General features: G+C 37.7%; 1 protein-coding gene across 1 annotated transcript in view; it reads left to right on the plus strand.

The window, feature by feature from the left end:
• Nucleotides 1-21,294, plus strand: part of LRRC7 (leucine rich repeat containing 7) — a 478,750-nt gene that overhangs the window by 214,606 nt on the left and 242,850 nt on the right. Inside the window, exon 5 of the mRNA XM_008139425.3 lies at nt 8,959-9,037. Within this exon, the coding sequence (XP_008137647.3) occupies nt 8,959-9,037 (79 nt within the window). The remainder of the gene's footprint in view (nt 1-8,958; nt 9,038-21,294) is intronic.

A 21,294-nucleotide genomic window follows, 5' to 3' on the forward strand; every position in this document is an offset into this window, starting at 1 on the left:
TAGTACAGATGAACTATTCCTGTTCATTTCTGAAACCAATCTTTCCACTAGATAACTCTCCCCTCTTTGCACATTCACAGACATAACTCTTAATAATTCTCCTTAGTATATGCTACATCATCAAGATTTTCTTCTCTACTTGTTTATTCTAATCATCATACACCCATGCTGTTATTTCTTCTATTCCAAAGAAAACTTGGTTCTTATTCCCTCAATAGTTCCCTACCCGCTTACAGCAAAAGCTCTACATGAAGTTGTCTATATTTTCTGTCTGTAATTCCTTTTTCCTATTCCTCTCTTAAACCCACTCCAGCCTAATACTCCACCAAATTAATTTCAGTCAAGTTCATACTCATCTTCCCATTACTAATCCAAAAGCAATTTGGTGTCATCATCTTACATGATCTCTCAGCCTCATTTGAAACAATTGATCAAATCTTTCTACTGGATACATTTTCTTCATTTGATTTTCTAAGACTCAATATTCTTTTTGTTCTCCCATCTCACTGATTGATCTTGTTCAGTCTCCTAGGTTGGTTCTTCCTCTTCTCTCCTTTCTCATTTTGGAGTACTTCATGGTCAGTTCTTGATCCTCTTTTCTTTATTGTCTACACCTACCTACATCATTAGGGCTAACCTTTTGTCTTGATTTAAATACTATTTTATAATACTGAATTCTGAATTTTAAAATCTACATTCTAGATCTTTCTCCTAAACTTTGGGTTCATATATAAATACCTGCTTGACATCTACTTTTGGAATCTAACAGACATCTCAAATTATACATGTCCAAACATGAACTCTTCTCTCCAAAACCTATTTCACATATTGCTTTCCCCATCTAAGTTAAATGCAAACCCCTCATTCAAGTTGCTTGGGCAAGAAAAACTGGAGTCATTCTTGATTTCTTTTTCTTTCACACTCCACATCTAATCTATCAGAAAATAATACTGGTCTTACATTCAAAACACATCCAGATTCCGTTCACTTCTCATTCCTCCACTGCTCCCACTCAGATTCAGGGCATTTTTCACACTGTATTTTCATACTCTCTTCATGATTTAATACAATAGACTCTAATTGGCTCCCCTCTTAGAAAGGCTCTCCTATTCAGAAGCCAGAGTGACCATTTCAAATCAGACCATATCACATTTATGTCCTTTAGTGTCTCTCTATTTTATTCAGAGCAAAAGCCAAGTTTCTGGCGATGGCCTGAGAGGCACTACATGAGTTGACATAGCCATCTTCCCCACCACACACAGCCTTATTACCTCTCTGATATAATTTTTTGCTGCTCTTTCTCACTGTGTTGCACTGGCCTCTTGCTTTTCTTATTCTTAGGCATACACTTCGGCTTTATAGCATTTTCACTGTTTATTTCTTCTGCCTGAAATGCTCTTACTTTCCACCCTCAGACATGCAGGCATCTGTATCCCTATCTCCCTCACCTTCTTCAAGTCTTTGCCTAAATGCCATCTTCCCAATCTATGTGACTTACCCTAACCACACTAGTTAGAGTTGAAATTCCCAGGCATTTCTGATTCATCTTTATTCTGCTTTAAATACCTTTTTCTGTAGCATGTCTCATTGTAAAAATTATATATATATTAGATGCCTTATGCATGAAATTTGTGTAAGAGTAGGCCTTCCTTCCCCCAGCTGCCGGCACTGGAATCCCTCTGGCACCCGGGACCCGGGCTTGCTTCCCTCCAGCCAACTGCAGGCACCTGGGCTGGCTTCCCTCCAGCTGCCCACAGGCACCCAGGACCTGGGCTGCACTCCAGCCCCAGCTTTGTCTGGAAGGATGTCCAGAATGACGTCTGGAAGGACATCCGGTCTTATTAGCATATTGCCCTTTATATATATATATATATATATAGAGGCCCAGTGCACAAAATTCGTGTATGGGAGTGGGGTGTCCCTAAGCCCAGCCCACACCCTCTCCAATCTGGGACCCCTCAAGGGATGTCCGACTGCCCGTTTAGGCCCGATCCTAAATGGGCAGTCGGACAACCCTCTCACAATCCAGGACTGCTAACTCCCAACTGCTCGCCTCCCTGCCTTCCTGATTGCCCCTAACCGCTTTTGCCTGCCAGCCTGATCACCCCCTAACCACTCCACTGCCAGCCTGATTAATGCCTAACTGCTCCCCTGCCAGCCTGGTTGCCCCTAATTTCCCTCCCCTGCAGGCCTGGTCACCCCTAACTTCCCTCCCCTGCAGGCCTGGTCATCCCTAACTGCCCTCCCCTACTGGCTTGGTCCCCCCCAACTGCTCTCCCCTGCAGGCCTGGGTCCCCCCGAACTGCCCTTCCCTGCAAGCCCAGTCGCCCCCAACTTCCCTCCTCTGCCGGCCTGGTCACCCCTACCTGCCCTCCCCTGCTCATCATCTTTTGGTGACCATCTTGTGTCCACATGGGGCTGCCATCTTGTGGTGACCATCTTGTGACCACATGGTGGCAGCCATCTTGTGTGTTGGAGTGATGGTCAATTTGCATATTATTCTTTTATTAGATAGAATAGAGACCTGGTGCACAGGTGGGGGCTGGCTGGTTTGCCCTGAAGGGTGTCCCCGATCAGGGTGGGGGTTCCCTTGGGGCATGGGGTGGCCTGGGCAAGGGGGCTGTGGTGGTTTGCTGCTGGCCATGCCCCCTGGAAACCCAAGCGGAGTCCCTGGTATCTGGGATTTATTTATCTTCTATAATTGAAACTTTGTAGCCTTGAGCGGAGGTCAAGGCAGGCCAGGGCTGTGGAAACTTGGCTTCCTCCATCGCTGGGGGCAGTCAAGCCTCCTGCTCTCTCCAGCTCCATGGCTGCCGCCATTTTTGTTGGGATTTATTTATCTTCTATAATTGAAACTTTGTAGCCTTAAGCGGAGGCCAAGGCAGGCCAGGGCAGGCGGAAAGATTGGCTTCCTCCATTGCCAGGGAAACCCAAGCCTTCTGCTCTCTCCGTGGTTGCAGCCATCTTGGTTGGGTTAATTTTCATACTAGCTCCTGATTGGCTGGTGGGCGTGACTTGTGGGTTTAGCAGAGGTACAGTCAATTTGCATATTACTCTTTTATTAGATAGGAGATATAGACATATATATATATGGATTCCTCTGCTACAATATAAACTGCACAAATGGTGAAAACATAAAACATATTCATTTTTCCACATTACATTTTCAATGTTTAGTACAGTTTCTAATACAGTGTAGGAATTGTACTAAATATTTGTTGAATGTATGAATGACTTCCCTTTTAAGGACTTTATAATTAAAGTTAGCTACTCAAATATAAGAGAGCTATTCATATAAGATATGATGATAAAGCAGTTTTTCCTTGCTTTATAACCACATATTGTCTCAATTTTTTAGTATTATTTAATTTCATATAGAATACAATTTAAAATGTTAGGCATTAGGAAGAGGGAGCCATATGTACTAAGATAGTTTAATGAATTTTCATGCAGATGATAGAATTTAAATGTATTTATATGAATGATATTTAGATTAAGGATTTTTATGAGAGAATGGATGGACACTGGTAAAAATTATAACACATTAAACTAATACATTCAGAAAATGAGATTAAAAAACAGCATATATCTTATAGAAATATCTTACATTCAGGTTTGCCTTTTAAGGATCCTCTATTTATTATCATAGGGATCAGTTTTGCTGTTGCTATTGTTAGGTTCTATATTTGATAATGACAAAATTATTTGGTACATTTAGTTTCCACATTTATCTATTGCATTGAGAAAAGCATTTTTTTCATACTTTAATATTAACTTAAAACCAACTTTAACCCTAACAGATTTTAAACGACACTTTAGTTTTGATTTTTATTTTACACCAACAATCCTTTTTTGTAATTAAACTAGAGGCCCGGTGCATGGATTCATGCACCAGTGGGGTCCCTTGGCCTGGCCTGTGGGGATCGGGCCAAAACCTGCAGTCTAACATCCCCTGAGGGATGTAGTAGTGCGCGAAGTGGCAGGAGGCTGTACTCTTCCTGACCCCGCTGTGCCTGCTGCCGCTGCTGCTCGGTAGACTTGCTGCTGCTCCACTGTGGTCTCTGTGCGTCCGTCCTAGGGCAATACTGGCGTGCCCATGACTGAGGAGTGGCTGCAGGCTCATGCCCAGTCAGTCACAATGCCAGTCCCAGTCCCTGTCCAGATGGGGAAGGAGCGCGCAGGGGGAGTGGCTCACGCCTCTGCAGCTGCGCTCACCAGCTGTGAGCCCAGTGTCTGGCGCCCTTTTGACACTGACCACCAGGGGGCATCTCCTGCGATAAGTGTCTGCCCCCTGGTGGTAAATGTGCATCATAGCGACTGGTTGAACAGTCAAGTGGTCAAACAGTCACTTAGGCTTTTATATAGAGAGATAAAGTTGAACAATATATTTATTACTGACTTAAAATCCTTTTGTGAGAACTGTTTGTATTAGTAATAAACAGGGTAGTCCAAGTGAAAACAATTAGCTGAATATGCTAAAACCTAAATTGAGCCATGACTTTCAACTTTTTCCATGCTAGGCAGGAAAGATTCATATTGGATTGATTTCAAAATTCTTCCTTCTCCCTCTTCTGCACAGCAGTGAAGTGGTCAAATGGAGGCAACAGGAAAGTGAACAAGAATGAAAACTGCACAAAGTGAAGTAGTTCTTGAATAATTGAAAGTTGAATAGGAATTTTTTCAACCTAATTTTTTTAAAAGGGAAATGGCAAAGAAAACAGATAAAGTAGTCTATTATGTCTTTTCTTCTTCAAGATATTCATATTTTGCTAATGGAATTATCAATGATTCCATTGCATTAGGATCTTTGTTTCCAAGATATTTTAAGTTCGAAATTCAGAAATGTCCTTTCTCATTTGACAGTATTTCTGTGGACATATTCAAAAGAGATTTTGTGGTATAGTTACTGAAGTAAACATATTGGAAAAATAATACCACAATGTCCTAATTTGGATGGTAAACATTTATTGATGTCATCTGCTATTTGTGAATAGGGCAGTTATCCATTTTTAAAAATAAACATACCATTTTGCTTATGAAACACAGTGCTTCTTGTGTAACTAGTTTAGGATACATTCCTCATTGGTTGTTCAGCCTAGGTTTGAATCTAGTCTAAATATAATGAGCTTGAATCTCCAGGGATTTCCAAAAGAATGCAATTGTGATGCCCTTAAATAAGGGCTGTGTTAGAGGGCCTATGTGATGTGTCAACTGAAAAATAGGGATTAGAACTTGCATTGTATGGTCTACAAATATTTGATCTGATTTTCTCCAGTAATCACAAGTAAAAATAATTGCAATAAGATAAATTGTTAAAGCAAGAGATATTTATCTCCTTATTTCTGAATAAATAAATTTTAAAATCAGTACATAATCCATCTCAGAAAATGTGTATGTATGTGTATTTAACATATAATTTAAAAATACATATAAGTGCATATAGATATATATATAAATATATATAGATAGATATATATAGATATATAAAACCTTTTTAATTATTCAAAGATACTGTGTTTCAGAGAATCAGACAGACCAATCTCAAAGATTGGTAATAAAAATGTGAGTTCTACAATAAATCTAACATCATTTTAATAGGAAGTAGCATAATGTGGTAAAGAGGAACAAGAGATATGATGTTGAAAAATTGAATTAAATCCCGCCTATATCCATTTCCATCTATAAACACTCATTAAGTATTTAAGTAAGTCACTTAATTCTTGTGAATGTGTGGTTTTTCATCCATGAAATGAAAATAATGTTGCTTAATATATCTTCCTCACAAGATTACTAGAAGAATGAAATTATTTTATACAATGCATGGAGAAGTTTGTTACCTTTGATTTTATTAATACGTGAATTTTATATAGTATTTATTAGGTTCTTATTAAGTGCCAGACATGCTACTAAGTGCTTTACATTAATACCAGATAATACTCATAACATTCAAATATTGTAATGTCTTATATTACATGACTAGTTAAGTGATAATACAGGGATTCAATCACCTTGCCAACCTGTGCTTTTAACTACAATGCTATCTTACCTCTTCATGTTTAGATTGAACTACAAGATGGGTTTATGCTCTAAGAAGTTTTCCTAAATTCAAAATCCCAGCTCTCATAAGCAAATTAAGATCGCTGTAAGAACCTCAGCAAAAATATAAAAATATTGCTTAGTACAAACTAATTATACAGGGTGTCCCCAAAAAATGTATATGTACTTTAACAGCTGATAGCTCAATTTTGACAATGAAATGTGTTTTAATAAACACTGCATTTATAATTATTCAAAGTGTGTGTATACATTATTGGGTTATCTTATATTTTTATATTGTAAGATAGAAATATATGTATAAATACGCATATTCATACATATCTTTTTATAACTTATCCCCCATCTGCAAAGAGCATTTATGTCAGCTACTATATTGATTAAATATTGGGATATTTTTTCATCATACTAATTCCTACCACTTTGCTGTGTTTTCCTAACTCAATAAATTTTACAAGTTTATACCTCAAGCCAGCTCGTTTTCACCTGATTGTTGGTTCCTTTTGACTGCTACCCTCTGCTTCTATTTATTTCTAATAACTATAGATAACATTTATGCAACACTTTCTGCCAATTACTTTATCTGATTTATCTCTTTCAAGCCTCACTTCAACTCTCTGATGGAACCATTCATTTAGTCACCATTTTTTAGAATAGGAAATTAGAACATTATACATTTAAATGACTTGCCTAAGGTTACCCAACCTGTTTTGAGTAATAAAGTTAGGATTCCATCTTAATCCAGGGACTCTGCTCTGAACAATTTAAAGTTTAAACTGTGAACAACATAATACAGGTTTTATAAAAAAAAATAATGTAGTAGCATTTTCAACACAGCAGGGAATTCCATTTTCAGTAGAAGATAAGGAGACATAGTCTTTGCCTTAATATCGTGTTCTATTTTGCTCTGCTTTCATATTTTGGTTTACACATACTTTCAAAAAATATCATTCTAAGGCAGTGTGGACAGACGGCATCAGGCACACAGTGTGTAATGAGCCCAGATTGGTGACTGAGCAGAAAAAGCTAAAGGGAGGGGAGTAGAAGTCTTACACCCTGTTGGGTGCAGACATCCAAAGTAAATACAAATACTAAGGAAAAATGTTGAGGATAGTTTAAGGGTTAGCTTATTGACTTCTTTGCCATTTTGTTAATGTCTAGTTAATGAGGGCAGCTCTGCGTGTTACATCTTTCCAAAAAAGAGAATTGTTCTTTCTCATACAGTTCATGCATAATGGAGCTCCTAAACGTGGGTTCTCATTAAGAAGGCAAAATACTTTAGCAATAATGTGAGGACAGCATACTTTCTGATGAACTTTCACATAGGGAAGAATGGCATGAGAAATGTCCTCAAACCCTACTTAACACTGAATAAACCACCTGCTGCTTCCAGGGCGTCCAGGTCCTGTGGTCACGTGGTCTAGGTCTCTGAATCTAGGCAGGCAGCGGGTTTTCTTTATTAAGTATCTATCTACAAAAGTTCAACTAAATCCTATCACAAAATGTTTCTCATCCCTCTGTCAGCTATGAAGTACTCAGTAGGACTAGTATTTTGTGGACATTTTTATATCCTTAATAACAGTTTCAGAAATTGAGTGCAGGTAGTAGGCAGGCATATAGGAATTGCTCCATATAGCTGTTTTCTCTTCTAAACTTCTGCAGGTGCTACTATATTTGATTCATTTGTATCAATTGACTGAAATGCCCTCCCCATCTTTTATTCCTGACACTCATGTTTTGGATTCGGTTCTGTGGCTTACTGATTTTCAGTAAGAAAAACGTGTGTTTTTCTGTCACATCGCCAACAGCACAGCTGTGACAGCAGATGAGCAGTTCTCCAAGGGCAAGTATGGAGGCTGCTATCTCAGAGCCTCCAGAGAGGACCTGAGAAGGGCTGCTCACCTCTTCACACTCCAGGCAGATGCAGAGCTGCATCGGTGCCAACAGGAAGAATTGCATAAGATTCATTAGAGCACAGTATTCGTTTGGGAATAGCCATTGGTTTTGTGATTTGTCCTTAGGTATTTTTCAGATGCATGTGTTCAGCCTTCCCAATCTTATAAAATAAAGGGAGCAAATATTTTTATCTTCTGTTTTCTTGTAGCTGCTGATTTCTCCTTTCTCCAGTAGTGGCACTATAATCCTATCTAGTAAAGAGGGAATATGCAAATTGACCATCACGCCATCACAAAGATGGTGGCACCCTTAGCCACAATTTGGTGGTGCCCAGTCACCTCAGCGCTGCCGGAGTTCCCCAGTCCTTTCAGCCCAGCCAAGGGGGCGGCAGGTGCACAGTGCAGCCAGACCTTTCCTCAGCCCCTCAGCCACCCAGGGCCTGCCCGAGGCACAGGCAAGCCTCAGATGGCAACTGCCCAGCCACCCAGGGCCACCCGAGGCTCAGGTAACCAGGGCCAGCTGAGGCTTGCACTGCTGACAGTGGCAGCAGCAGAGGTGTGATGGGGGTGTCGCCTTCCCCTGATTGCCAGGTTGCCTCCCGCCCCTGAGGGCTCCCGGACTGTGAGAGGGGGCAGGCCGGCTGAGAGACCCCCCTCCACTGCATGAATTTTCATGCACCGGGCCTCTAGTAACTAAATAGATCCAAACTATTTTTATTTCTTTCGATATGTAAAGAGCCAAGATCTATCTTATACTAAACACACAATTGTCCTCAAATATTTATCCAATTTCCAATTATTACTATCATAAAATATTTAACATTTAAATTTTTATTTTTAAATGTATGTATATATGATGAAAATATATATAACATTAAGTTATTATTTTTACTTAAATAATAATACCCACAGTGTTTATACTGTATAATTAATTATTCTTAATATTATCATTATATCTTAGAGAATTTTTACTGGAACATTTTCATGTATTTTCTCTTTTATATTTTAGGTGTACAAGATTTTCCAGAAAGCATAAAGTGCTGTAAGTGTTTAACAATTATTGAAGCCAGTGTCAATCCCATTTCCAAGTGAGTATGAGCTATTTCATTTTATTTATTTTATGTTTCCAATGGAATAATGTACCAAAAAAAGGAAATCCACATAATAAATTAATTTTAAATGCTGCACTTAAAACTCTATTCAATAGAATGATGGGAAAGGAATAATCAAATCAGAATAATTCAACAAAAGATTATTAAAAGCACTGCTGGATAACAATGAAGGCCTAATTGGTGCAAGTGGGCATTACTTTGAAGCAAACTATGTCATTATTTTTCTGTGGCTCTCAGGCAACATTCTATGGAAGAACACTAAAACTAAGGAAACTGTTAGTAGTATGGCCATGGTGGAAAAATAGCATCGAGGATATGATGAAAATTCAAACAAGTGCAAGAATTTTATGAAAATAGCTAATCATGCACTTCAAGCTGAAAAAGGAATTAACTATGATAAAAAAAAAGGGTAGTATTTGTGTACCTGAGATTATAGGAAGAGCAAAAAGACAATCCTATGAGGATAGCAGAATGGAAGAAATGGATGGTAAAGATGCTGTGATAAGACATAGGGTATTTGTGGATGGTGACCACCTTATGACCACCGTGGCAAATTAGTTGTCACAGTGATAGAGTGTACAGTGGAACAAATAGGTCTTTAAACCATGAGGTGAATGGATTGGAGGAGCCATGAACCTCAATGTTATAGTCACTTAGCAATGTAAGTGGACTTAAAATCTAGAAAGGATATAACTGTTGTAGTAATATTTGGAAGAGGTTGAAACAAGTGGTGAAAGTGGGATGCAAAGAATGAGTTTCAGAGTAAGAATGACATTTTAATTACACAAAAATTGAAAGCAGGATTTGAGAAAACTTCCTTAATCCTTTGTCCATGTGATGTTGGAGAGACTGAGAGAAACTGAAGCCCACTGGAAAGTCATTTGATAATGAAAGGAAGTTTATTCTAGGAAATTTAGGGGGAAATTTTTTACCAGATGAGGAGAGGAAGTAGTGAGCATGGTTTCTCTATGGATCATGAGAAAAGGCTGTAGATGAAAATAGGAATGGAATGTAAAAGGAGACTGAAGTTAGGAGGGAGGTCTTTACACCAGCGATTTATTAGAGTTTCCTTTGTTTCTCATCTTTCTCTGAATTTGATACTTTTTTTTCCCATTTAGCCAGTCTAGTAGATATGATATCTCATGGTAGTAGCTCACAGTAATTTAATTTACATTTTTAATGTTCAAGTAGCATCTTTCCATGTACTTATTATTTATAATCTGTATTAGTTCTTTTTTGTTAGTATGGTACCAATTTTATTTTTAATAATTTGATTAAAAAAATAACCAATCCACCTATGTACAGCATTCTTTTTATTTTTTTATTTTTTAATCTTTATTGTTGAGATTATTACAGATGTCCCTTTTTTTCCCCCCGCCCATTGCCCTCCTCCACCAGGTTCTCACCTGACCCAGGCCTTTGCCACCCTAGTGTCCAAAGGTAATGCATATATGCATATAAGATCTTTGTTTAATCTCTTCCCACCCGCCCACCCCCTTCCCTCTGAGAATCATCAGTCTGTTCCATTTCCATGCCTCTGATTCTATTTTATTCACCAGTTTATTCTGTTCATTAGATTTCTTATTTGTTTATTTTGATTTTTAGATTCAATTATTGATAGGTATGTATTTGTGCCATTTTGTTGTTCATGTTTTTTATTTTTTTATTTTTCTTCTTCTTCCTCTCCTTAAAGAATACCCTTCAATATTTCATATAATACTAGTTTGATGGTGATGAACCCCTTTAGCTTTTTCTTGTCTGAGAAGCTCTTTATCTGACCTTCAATTCTAAATTATAGCTTTGCTGGTTGGAGTAATCTTGGTAGTAGGCTCTTGCTATTCATCATTTATTTCTTGCAACTCCCTTCTGGCATGCATGGTTTCTGTTGAAAAGTCAGCTAACAGTTGTATGGGCACTCCCTTGTAGGTAACTAACTGCTTTTTTCTTACTGCTTTTAAGATTCTCTCTTTGTCTTTAGCCCTTGGCATTTTAATTATGATGTGTCTTGGTGTGGTCCTCTTTGGGTTCCTCTTATTTTGGACTCTCTGTGCTTCCTGGACTTGTAAGTCTATTTCTTTCAGCAGGTAGGGAAAGTTTTCTGTCATTATTTCTTCAAACAAGTCCTCAATATCTTGCTCTGTCTCTTCCTCTGGCATCCCCACAATGCAAATTTTGGTATGCTTGAAGTTGTCCCAGAGGGTCCTTATACCATTATCAAATTTTTGGATTTTTTTTCTTTTTGCTCTTCTGGTTGGGTGTTTTTTTTTTGCTTCTTCATATTTCAGATAATTGATTTTATTCTCCCAATCCTCCACTCCACTGTTGAATCCCTGTATATTATTCTTTCTTTCAGTCAGTGTAAGCTTAATTTCTAAATGGTCCTTTTCCATTTTTTTAGAGGTTTCTAGAAGATTCTTAAGTACCCTTATAACCGTGGTTTTGAACTCTATATCCAGTAGTCTGCTCTCTTCCATTTCTTTCATTTGCAACATGCCTCCCTGTCTCTGCATTTTGGCTACTTCCCTGTGTTTGTTTCTATGTATTGGGTAGAGCTGCTATGTCTCCTTGAGTTGGTAGAGTGGCCTTGTGTAGTAGCTATTCTATAGAGCCTAGTGGCTCAGCCTCCCCAGTCACCTGAGCTGGGAGCTCTAGGTGCACCCCTTTGAGGGCTGTGAGCACAGTCTTGTTGTAGTTGAGACCAACTTGATTGCTATTGGTGTCACTGGGAGGAATTGACCTTCAGGCCAATTGGCTGTGAGGACTAGCTGTGACTACAGTGGGAGAGCTGCTGTGTAGGAGATACCCCTGTGGAACAGGACTTGCTTCAGTGAGGCTTTGGTGCTCTCTGAGTCTGCCCTTTGAGTGTGTTGCTTATGGATGTGTAGAGTTGTAATCTGGTATGGTCTCACACTGACCACTGTGTACACTGGTTCGTGGACCTCCAGGGAGTTGCAAAGAAAGCCACTGCCTAGGGCCACCCAGCAGGAGCTACAGAGATATTTGCAGATTCCTCCTCTTTGTATCGGGTTGGAAATGCCCAGACAAGGCCCAGCTGTGAAGCAAGGCAGGCTGGTGCTGGTGCTGGGTCTTGGGCCTTTTATTGATAGGTTTGGGGCTCCCTAATCCAGCTGCAGCTTGTTTGAAAGATTTTACCCTGAGCAAGGAAAGGCCATTAATATGCAAAAGCTGCTGCACACAGCTTGGGTGGGGTTATAAATTGGATAAGGTGGGTTCTCAGGGAATCACAAGGGTGGAGCAAAGGGAAATGGCTGCCAGTCAGTCCTGTGACCAGGGAGGTCCCATAGTAGAAACAATGATCCTTGAGAGAACCTCTGTCTGGGAGGAAGCTGCCCCAGGTTCCTGCTCAGATGCCAGACAGTCCAGTTCCTCCTCGTATGTGCCTGGGTCCCCCAGAGCCTGGCCCAGCACTGGAGCTCAGAGGAAGCAGGAGCTTGTAAGTTCAGTCTGTGGTGCCAGCCTTTTAAGAGGAGCAGCTGGGTCTCCAGCAGACTCTGTGTCACTGAGCCCCAATCCACACTGGTTTTTACAGCCTGTAGTTTTGACTGCCCATAGGGACTTCTTTTCCTAGCTCTGGGACCCTGGGGTAAGGGGTCTGGTATGGGGCTGGGACCCCTTGCTCCTCCAGGTGGCCTCCGCAGAGACGATCTCCCTTCTGATTAAAAAAGCAGCCCATGTGGGTGCCAGACCAGCCTGTTCTGTGCCGCTGCACCTCCTACCAGTCTGTGTGCTTTCTTCTTTACTTCTCTAATTGCAGTACTTCTATTCAGCCAGCTTTCCAGCAATTCTGGATGATGGTTGTTCTGTATTTTAGTTGTAATTTTGATGTGGTTGTGGGAGGCAGCAAATACAGGTGTTTAACTATCCTGCCATCTTAGACAATCTGTATTAGTTCTTAAATAAAAGTTCAGAATTTTATTCATTTATATTGACTTGTTTTTATTATTAATTTGTTAGAAATTGTTATATATTCTGGCTAAAAGTCCACCATATATTTGTTTGCAAATCATTGCTCCTATTCTGTGACATGTCTTTCCATTTTCTATTGATTTTCAAAGAGAAGTTTTTAATTTTGAAGAAGTCCTATTTATACAAATTTTAATGACTTCAAGTTCCTATCTAGTGATCTTAGCTAAATTCATAGTCATGTTCTTATCTAGTGATCTTAGCTAAATTCATAAAGATTTTCTCCTATGTTTTTCTATGGAACTTTTATAGTTTAGGTTTTAGACTGAGGTCTATGATCCATTTAAAGCTGAATTTTATATATGGATAAAGTGTGTGGGTCATTTTTGTGGGATTTTTTTTTTTGTAGGTTGGTTGGTTGGTTTGCATATGGTTTTCAATTGTTCCAGTACTGTTTGTTAAGAAGATTATCCTTTCTTCATAAAATCACCTGATCATTTTTTATAAATCAGTTGATCATAAGTGTTTGGTTCCACTTCTGAGTTATCTGTTTTGTAAATTGATCTATATGCCATATTCTTGCATCAATTCTATACACTTAATTACTATAGCTTTGTAGGAATTCATACAGTCAGGGAATGGGACTCCTTCAACTTTGTTCCTCATCAAAATATTTGGGATGGTCTGTGCTCTTTGGTTTTTCACATAAATTTCATAATCGGTTTGCCAATATTTACAAAAATAAAAAATCCTCTGGAATTTTGATAAGGATTGCACTGCATCTGTGGTTCAATTCAAAAGAGTTGTTTCAGAAATATTCGGTATATCTATCTGCTAAGCATAGTTTATCTGTATACTTATTTCTATCTTTAAAAATTATTTTATTGATAATTTATAGATTTCAGTATATAAGTATTGTACATGTTTTGTTCACTTTATTTCAAGTTATTATATGCTTTTTTTGCAATTGCAAATGACTTTTCCATTATTTAATTGTTTATTGCTGCTGTATAAAAATTCAATTGATTTTTAAATATGGACCTTATGTCCTGCAACCTCACTAAATTCACTAAATAGTTCTAGTAGATATTTCATAGATTTGGGGTGATTTCCTAGGTAAACTATCATGTCACTTGTGCATAAAGACAATTTTATTTTATATTTTTAAATCTTCATGCCTTTTTCTCATTTATTTTTCTTGCTTCATTGTTCTGTCTTGGACTGCTTGTACAGTGTTGAATAGAAAAGGTGAAAAGAGATATCATTATCTTGTTTCCAGACTTAGGGAGGAAGCATTAGACTGTCACCATTATGTGTAATTGTTACTTGTTGTTTGTTCATACATGCCCTTTATCAAGTTGAGGAAATTTTTTAATAACTAGACCCTCACTTCCTTTTTAGGTTTTTTCAGCAGGGTCCTCTAAATTTAGATTTCTACTTTACATTCTCTTCAAGGAAACCTAGGCTTTCTTTGTGATGTTTTTCAACAATTGTTCAGTCTCTGACCACTGCCTGGTTCCAAAGCCACTAACATGTTTAGGTAAATATTTATTACAGCAGAATCTCAATTCCAGACACCAAAGTATGTGTTAGTTTTCTAATCTTGTATAAGAAATTACCAGCAGCTTAGTGGTTCAAAACAACAAATATTCATTATCTCTCAAATTCTGTGAGTCAGGAATCTGGCCTTGGGTTAGCTGGGTTCCCTGCTTCAGAGTTTCATCAGGCTGCAATCAAGGCACTAGTCAAGCTGTGCTCTCTTCCGGAGGCTCATCTGGGGAAGAATTCACTTTCAAGCTCACTCAGGTTATAGGCAGAATTCCTATGCCTGTTGTTATAAAGTGAGAGCCCAGCCTTTTGCTGGCTGTCAGCTGGAGGCCACTTTGGGATCCTAGAAGCTGGTTCAGTTCACAACATAGCAGCCTTTTTCTTCAAGGCCAGAAGCTGAATACAGTGAGTCTCCTAGTAAGATGGAGTCATCTACTTTTTAGTTATGGGAGTGACATATCATATTCACCACATTCCATTGAGCAAGTACCAAGTCCTACCACAGTTAAAGGACATGACCATCAAGAAGTGAAGGTCATGGGGCTACCTTAGAATCTGTCCACTATGTCAATGGTTTGCTGAGACTTTTCATTGTCAATGGATATTGAATTGTTACAAAGCTTTTTTTTTTAAGCATCTACTGACACAAGGATATGGTTTTTCTTTTTCAATTTCATGATATATTGAATTACATTGATTGGTTTTTTAAATATCAGTTTAACTTTCCTTTCCAGGTATAAATGCTACTTGGTCATGAATTATTACTCTATGTATAAATTAATGGCTTTGATTTGCTAATGTTTTGTAAAGGATTTCCTCATTTATATTCATGAAGCATATTAGTCTGAACTTTCTTTTCTTGTAATTTCTTTGATTTTGGTATCAGGGTAAAATTGGCTTCATATGTTCCTTTCTACTTTTTACAAAAGTTTTTATAGAATTGGAAGTATTCTTTTCTTAAATATTGGTAGAAATTGCCAATACAGCCATTGGGGCCTGAATGTTTTTGGGAAAGTTTTTAATTACAAATTTAATTTCCATAATAGCTATAGGGCTATTCCAATTACTTATTTGTGTAATGTTTTTTTGTTTGGTTGTTTTTTTTGTTTGTTTGTTTTGTTTTGTTTTGTTTTTTGAATGATCACTGGTAGTTTGTGCTCTTCAGGAATTTGTATATCTCATTTAAGTTTCCAAATTTATTGACATCTCATTTTCTATAATCTTTTTATTAGCCCTTTAATATCTTTGGGTCTTCTAGTGTGCTCTTTCTTTCATTCCTGGTATTAGCAATCTGTGTCTTCTTCCTTTTTTTATTTTCATTTATTAGTCTGACTACAGAGTTATCCATTTTATTGCTCTTTTCAAAAAAACGGATTTGCGTTTCATTGATTCTTTTAATCTGCTGTTTTTCTCTTCATTTTATTTGACCCAAGTAATCTACAAAGAAGTCATGAAAACTCTGGAATATAAAAGTTATAGTTTTGAGTGTTTTCATCACAGTTTTAGTTTTAGATATGAACTTTACAAAATAGTCTGAATACCTTAACCAAGTCATTGGTGAAAATTACCACAAGAAAATCAAAAACAACTACTCACTGAAAAAAAAGGATGAACCAACATTTCTTGAGAGCCTGTTATGTCTCAGGCATTTAGATACATTATTTCATTTTCAGCTTATCTATATAACTTTTTACAAATGAAAACACACAAAGATAGTATTTGAAAATCTAGGTTCCTTACACTATATCTCACCAATTCTAAGGAAGCATTTTGGGTTTGATTTAAATTAAAAGACACATTTTGAAAATTTTGAAATATTGTTAAAGCTCAATGATAAGGAAATTGCAAATAAATTATGGCACATGGACTGACTGGATGGGTACAGTTAGTATGTAGAAAGTAACCATATGGCTCTGTTTACTCAAATCATCCTAGTTTACACCTCTTAATGCACCATGATTAATAATAGGTCCCTTTTAGTTTTCAAATATGTCCTAGTTTGAATGATAGATTATACAACAAAATTAAAATATAATTGCAAAGTAAAGGGAGACTTCATGATACAAGTTTGCAGTGATGTTAAAATAATTAATTGTAAGTTAGATTAGAAATACATGAAATGGTAATGATGTTGTGTTAAGGTGGAATTATTAGCAGTATTGTTTCTCTTTATGTTCCAAATCTTCTGTAATATTGTTATATTAATTTTATAAATTTAAGTTGCATAAATTTAAAGAATTTAGATTTAAAATGTATTTCCAGTAGGGTAAGAGATTTTTACATTGATTTTTCTTTCTTTTTTTTTTTATTTTTTCACCATTTTGGCTGTTTGTTATTTCAAGTTTACAGAGAAGGTTAAAAATCTGTGGAAAAACACCAAAGACTTATTTCTCTCAAGTTAATGTCTTTTTAAGTGGTAAATACATGGTATTTAACTTTGTACACCTGATAAAAGGGAAAATGCATAATAAAATGGAGATTCAGGAATGAAACAGAAGCATCAGGCAGTAAATCAATCACAGAATAGCTTCTTAATCACAGCATGTAAAACGTGTAATTAAATTTGGTCTAACTGTTTAGTGGAGCTCAAATGCTTGTAATATGTTTTTATTTATTTAACTAAAGTAGTGAATGGGATTAGAAAAGAAAATGTTAAAACAAGAACATCCACAGCCTATCTTAATTTGCCTATTCCAACAACAAAATTGGCATTAATAAAAATATTTAAATTAGTGTTATAGTTAATATTGAAAGATCAGAATAAAAACAATACTATGCCACATAAAAGTAATATAATTACTCCCATTTACTGTGTTCTTGTCTGTGGGGCATTTAATCGTTTAATCATTGGAACAACTTTGAAAGTGGATGTTAGCAACATCATTTTAAAAACAAGAAAACTGAGTCTTACAGTTGCAAAGGTCACAGAGATAATAATTGAAAGAGCTATGATTCAAACCCAGGTCTTTTGACATCGATGCCCATGTGCTCAACCTCTAAGTCATTTGGTGTCTGGTTCTATTATCCTTTCTTTGTTATAGTTTGAACATGTCACTTTTAAGTTCAGAAAGTAATAAAATTAAAGTATTTTCTTAGCAGAGAGAGAATTATTTACTAATATATATAAATCATCTATTCTTTGAATTTTTTAATACATCAAATGTGCCAGTTATTTTAGGATAGTAAAATCATTTCATTATTGAGAGTCCCTTAACTTAGTGTAAAATGTTTGATTTCATTGAATAGCTTGGAGGAGGATAAAGACAACCCATCTTCATCAAGTTTATTTGTCTTCTTTCTTGCTGATCCTTGAATATTCCTCTGAAAATGGTGATACTGACAAATGGGGCCACTGTTTCTATAAGAAACTTCAAAATTGTACCCTAAAATTAGGAATAAGTAAAACTGACTATCTTCTTTATGTGTTTTTCAAATATGTTTCAACGTATAAATCTAGATCATTGAGGGGATTATAAAATTCCTTGTCTTCAAGGAATTTTTAATTTATCCCAAGATAGAAAATTTCAAAACTTGTACAAAAAATAATTGGTTTAAGCATGTTGCTAAATCTATGAATAGATTTCTATGAAGAGAGTAAGGAAGTAGACATTAATTTTGAGTCTAAGTTCAGAGTAACCATTCAATACATTCTTGTTGAAGTGAATTGAATTAAAAAATACATGTAGTATTAAATAAAAAAACTGTATAAATATACCTTTTAACTCTGTATTTTTTTAAAAAGGATGGTTCAATATAAAATGTCAATTCATCTTTGTTTATAACCAGGCTAAAAAATTACCTTACTTTGCATTATGGTTTCTCATATAATTTATTTTTTAGCGATCCAATTTGAATCTGCACAATGTGGTCAACTCTTAAATCTTCAACAAAATGTTGTATGTAAGAAGCCAGATATTTTTTGCAGCATAAATTTTGCCAAAGAAGCAGCAATTAAGAAATATATTTTTGATCAAAGAAGTAGTACAATGTAATACCATTTAGTGCATACATATGCAGAATAGTAAACTAAGGGAAACTGGATAATTCAGGTTGGACCTATAACTAGAAAATTAGTATTTTAAACCCTTTTTACTTATTAATAGTTTCAATGTTAAAATAATTACATCAAAGGTTTTAATATTTTTCTCATTTAACATGTATTAATCTTTTTTTCTAAAAAATCACAAATGATTACTTCTTTCAAGTGATTATAGTAACCAAAAGGACATTAAAGTAAGATAGTGTTTAAATGTGGATTGAAATCTATTAAACATCTTGCCATTATTATAAAAACAATCATAGTATAAGGATATGAGCTCTAATGTATTACAACAAAGGGAAATATAGAGAGAAATAATTATCTCCCATAGATATTTTTTCATCCTACAGGATAAAGTTTAAACCTTTGAGTCAAATATTCAATACCCTCTAAACCCTGTTTCCTGCTGATATTCTCAAATCACATCTCCCAATAATTTCATACATGAAATATTTTCTTTAGAACTTTCTGGTCACCAATCTCAGATGGATTCTTACCTCTGTATTATAAAAAACTCACTCCTCTCTGCCTCTTTTCTCCTTCTTTTCTAATTTTCATGAATCCTATATTTCTTTTAGAGCAAATTTATGGAAACCCTCCTTGAAGCCATATGCAAACAAACTCCAAAGTACATACTGGAACAAGATACTTGCAGCAAAAATAGCCAATATATGATTAGGATCCTAAGAATGTATAAAAAATTCCTACAAATGAATATAAAAATGTTAATTGTGTTTAGTCTGTATTTCCCAAAAGCAGATGTTTAGAATATAATTCAAGCAGTGTATTTAGGAGATGGTCTCAGGAAATACTTGTAGAGGGTGTGTTGTCAAGCTATTTACTAGTGTGGACCATTGGAACTTGATCTCTCGGGGGAGCTCTGGCAAACAGTGTAAGACACCTGTGAGGGAGCTGAGCTAGTTATGCTCCTGCCAGTCATTAGCTGAGGGCTGTCCCTCAGGGACATTAACCTCATGTAACAAGGGATATCCTACCTAATAAAAGGGTAATATGCAAATAACCATCACTCCTCTACGCCCATGATTGGGTGGGCGGGAGGCTGGCGGGCGGGACTCAGGGTGGCCTATCCCGCTGTTGAGAAGATCAAGATGGCGGCACACAGTCCTCTTAGTTCCGGGGGTCCCTGGGGAGATCCTGCCCTGGGGAGGCGAGGCCGGCTGCCCAGTGGCTCCCGGGGGTCCCTGGGGAGATCGGCAACCCCAGGGGGCGTGGCCAGACCCGCCCAACCGCTCCCGGGGGTCCCTGGGAAGATAGGCAACCCGGGGGGGGGCATGGCCGGGCCACCCAGCCACTCCCGGGGGTCCCTGGGAACATTGCAGGCATGGGGTTGCTGAGACCCAGACCAGGCCTCTGGCCACAGATTCATAGCTTCACAGAGACCTAGGGCAGGGATCTGCCTCATCTGCAGAGAGACAGAGGTTCTGCAGTGCCCCCAAGACGTGGGTGGGCCCAGCCAGGGATCAAGGGGCATGGAAGGACTCCTGGCAGAGGGGCAAGGACCCTCACCCCTGAGGCAGGGGTTGAGGGGTGGTGCCACCTCAGTGGAGGGGTGCTGCACTGCAGGGTACTGGACTGACTGATGTGATTCAAAGAAGCTCCCAGTGCTAACGGGCCTCGCTCAGGCAGCCTTCACACTTCAGAGGCAGTGACTCCTGCTCCTGCCTTCACCCAAAAGCAAGCCTGTGGTGCCCTGCCCCATGGCAGAGCATGCCTAGGCAGTGAATGGGAAGCCTTCCACCTGCTCCGGAAAAGCGGGGGCAGTAAAGAATGGGGGGCAGGGGATGGGGAGAGGAAAGAATGTGCAGCATCTGCAATGAAGAGGTGCTTGAGAAAGAGGCTCGGAAGCCTGACTGGAAGGTTTGTTCTGTTTGCATGGCTCTGAGGGTTTCCTGTGTGCTGAGTCAAGTTCCACAGCCAACTGGAATTGGCCTCAGTTTCCTGGTCTATAGAATGGATGAAGCATTCCCAGTGCCTTCACTGAGCTTTGATAGCCAATTGAGATACTATATAAAGAAAATGAGGGAAGAAGTGAGAAAGAAAAGGAAGGACGAGCAACACAAAAGAAAGACTGAAAGGAACCTGTAAACCCATTGTCACTTAAATAGGGAATACAGTCAATAGTGTTGTAATGATGGTACGATGCCAGGTGGGCACTAGAAATATCGGGGAACACTTTGTAAAGTATATGATTGTCTAACCACTATTCTGTAACTAATATAAAACCTGAAACCAATACAAAATAATGTTGAATGTAAAGAAATGAAAATTGGAGTGAAATTTTTACAAATTTCAAATTTTAAATAAAAGCTGTAAAGGAAGGAAGGGGAGAATAAAAATAGTGTTTTTCATTTTACCACTTCATTAAAAAGACAGTTGTCTTTATATGGTGCTTTTATACTTTTCTAAGTCATTATCTCATTTTAATTTCCGGGCAACTTAAAGACAAGATAATTATTCCCTCCACTATTCAAAGAAAGGAAATCTTGGTGTCTGGTCCTAATGTTTCAATCATCAAGCCCTTATTGTAAAGCAGGGTTAGTAAAATTTTCTGTGCAGGGTCATATCTATACTAATAAAAGCCTTGGGGGTGATCAGGCCAGCAGGGGAGGGTATTTGGGGGCAATCAGGCCTGCAGAGGAGCAGTTAGGGGGCAATCAGGCCAGCAAGGGAGCAGTTAGGGGGCAATCAGGCAGGTAGGTGA

This window comes from Eptesicus fuscus, chromosome 9 (genome assembly GCF_027574615.1).
Source record: "Eptesicus fuscus isolate TK198812 chromosome 9, DD_ASM_mEF_20220401, whole genome shotgun sequence".
Taxonomy (NCBI): domain Eukaryota; kingdom Metazoa; phylum Chordata; class Mammalia; order Chiroptera; family Vespertilionidae; genus Eptesicus; species Eptesicus fuscus.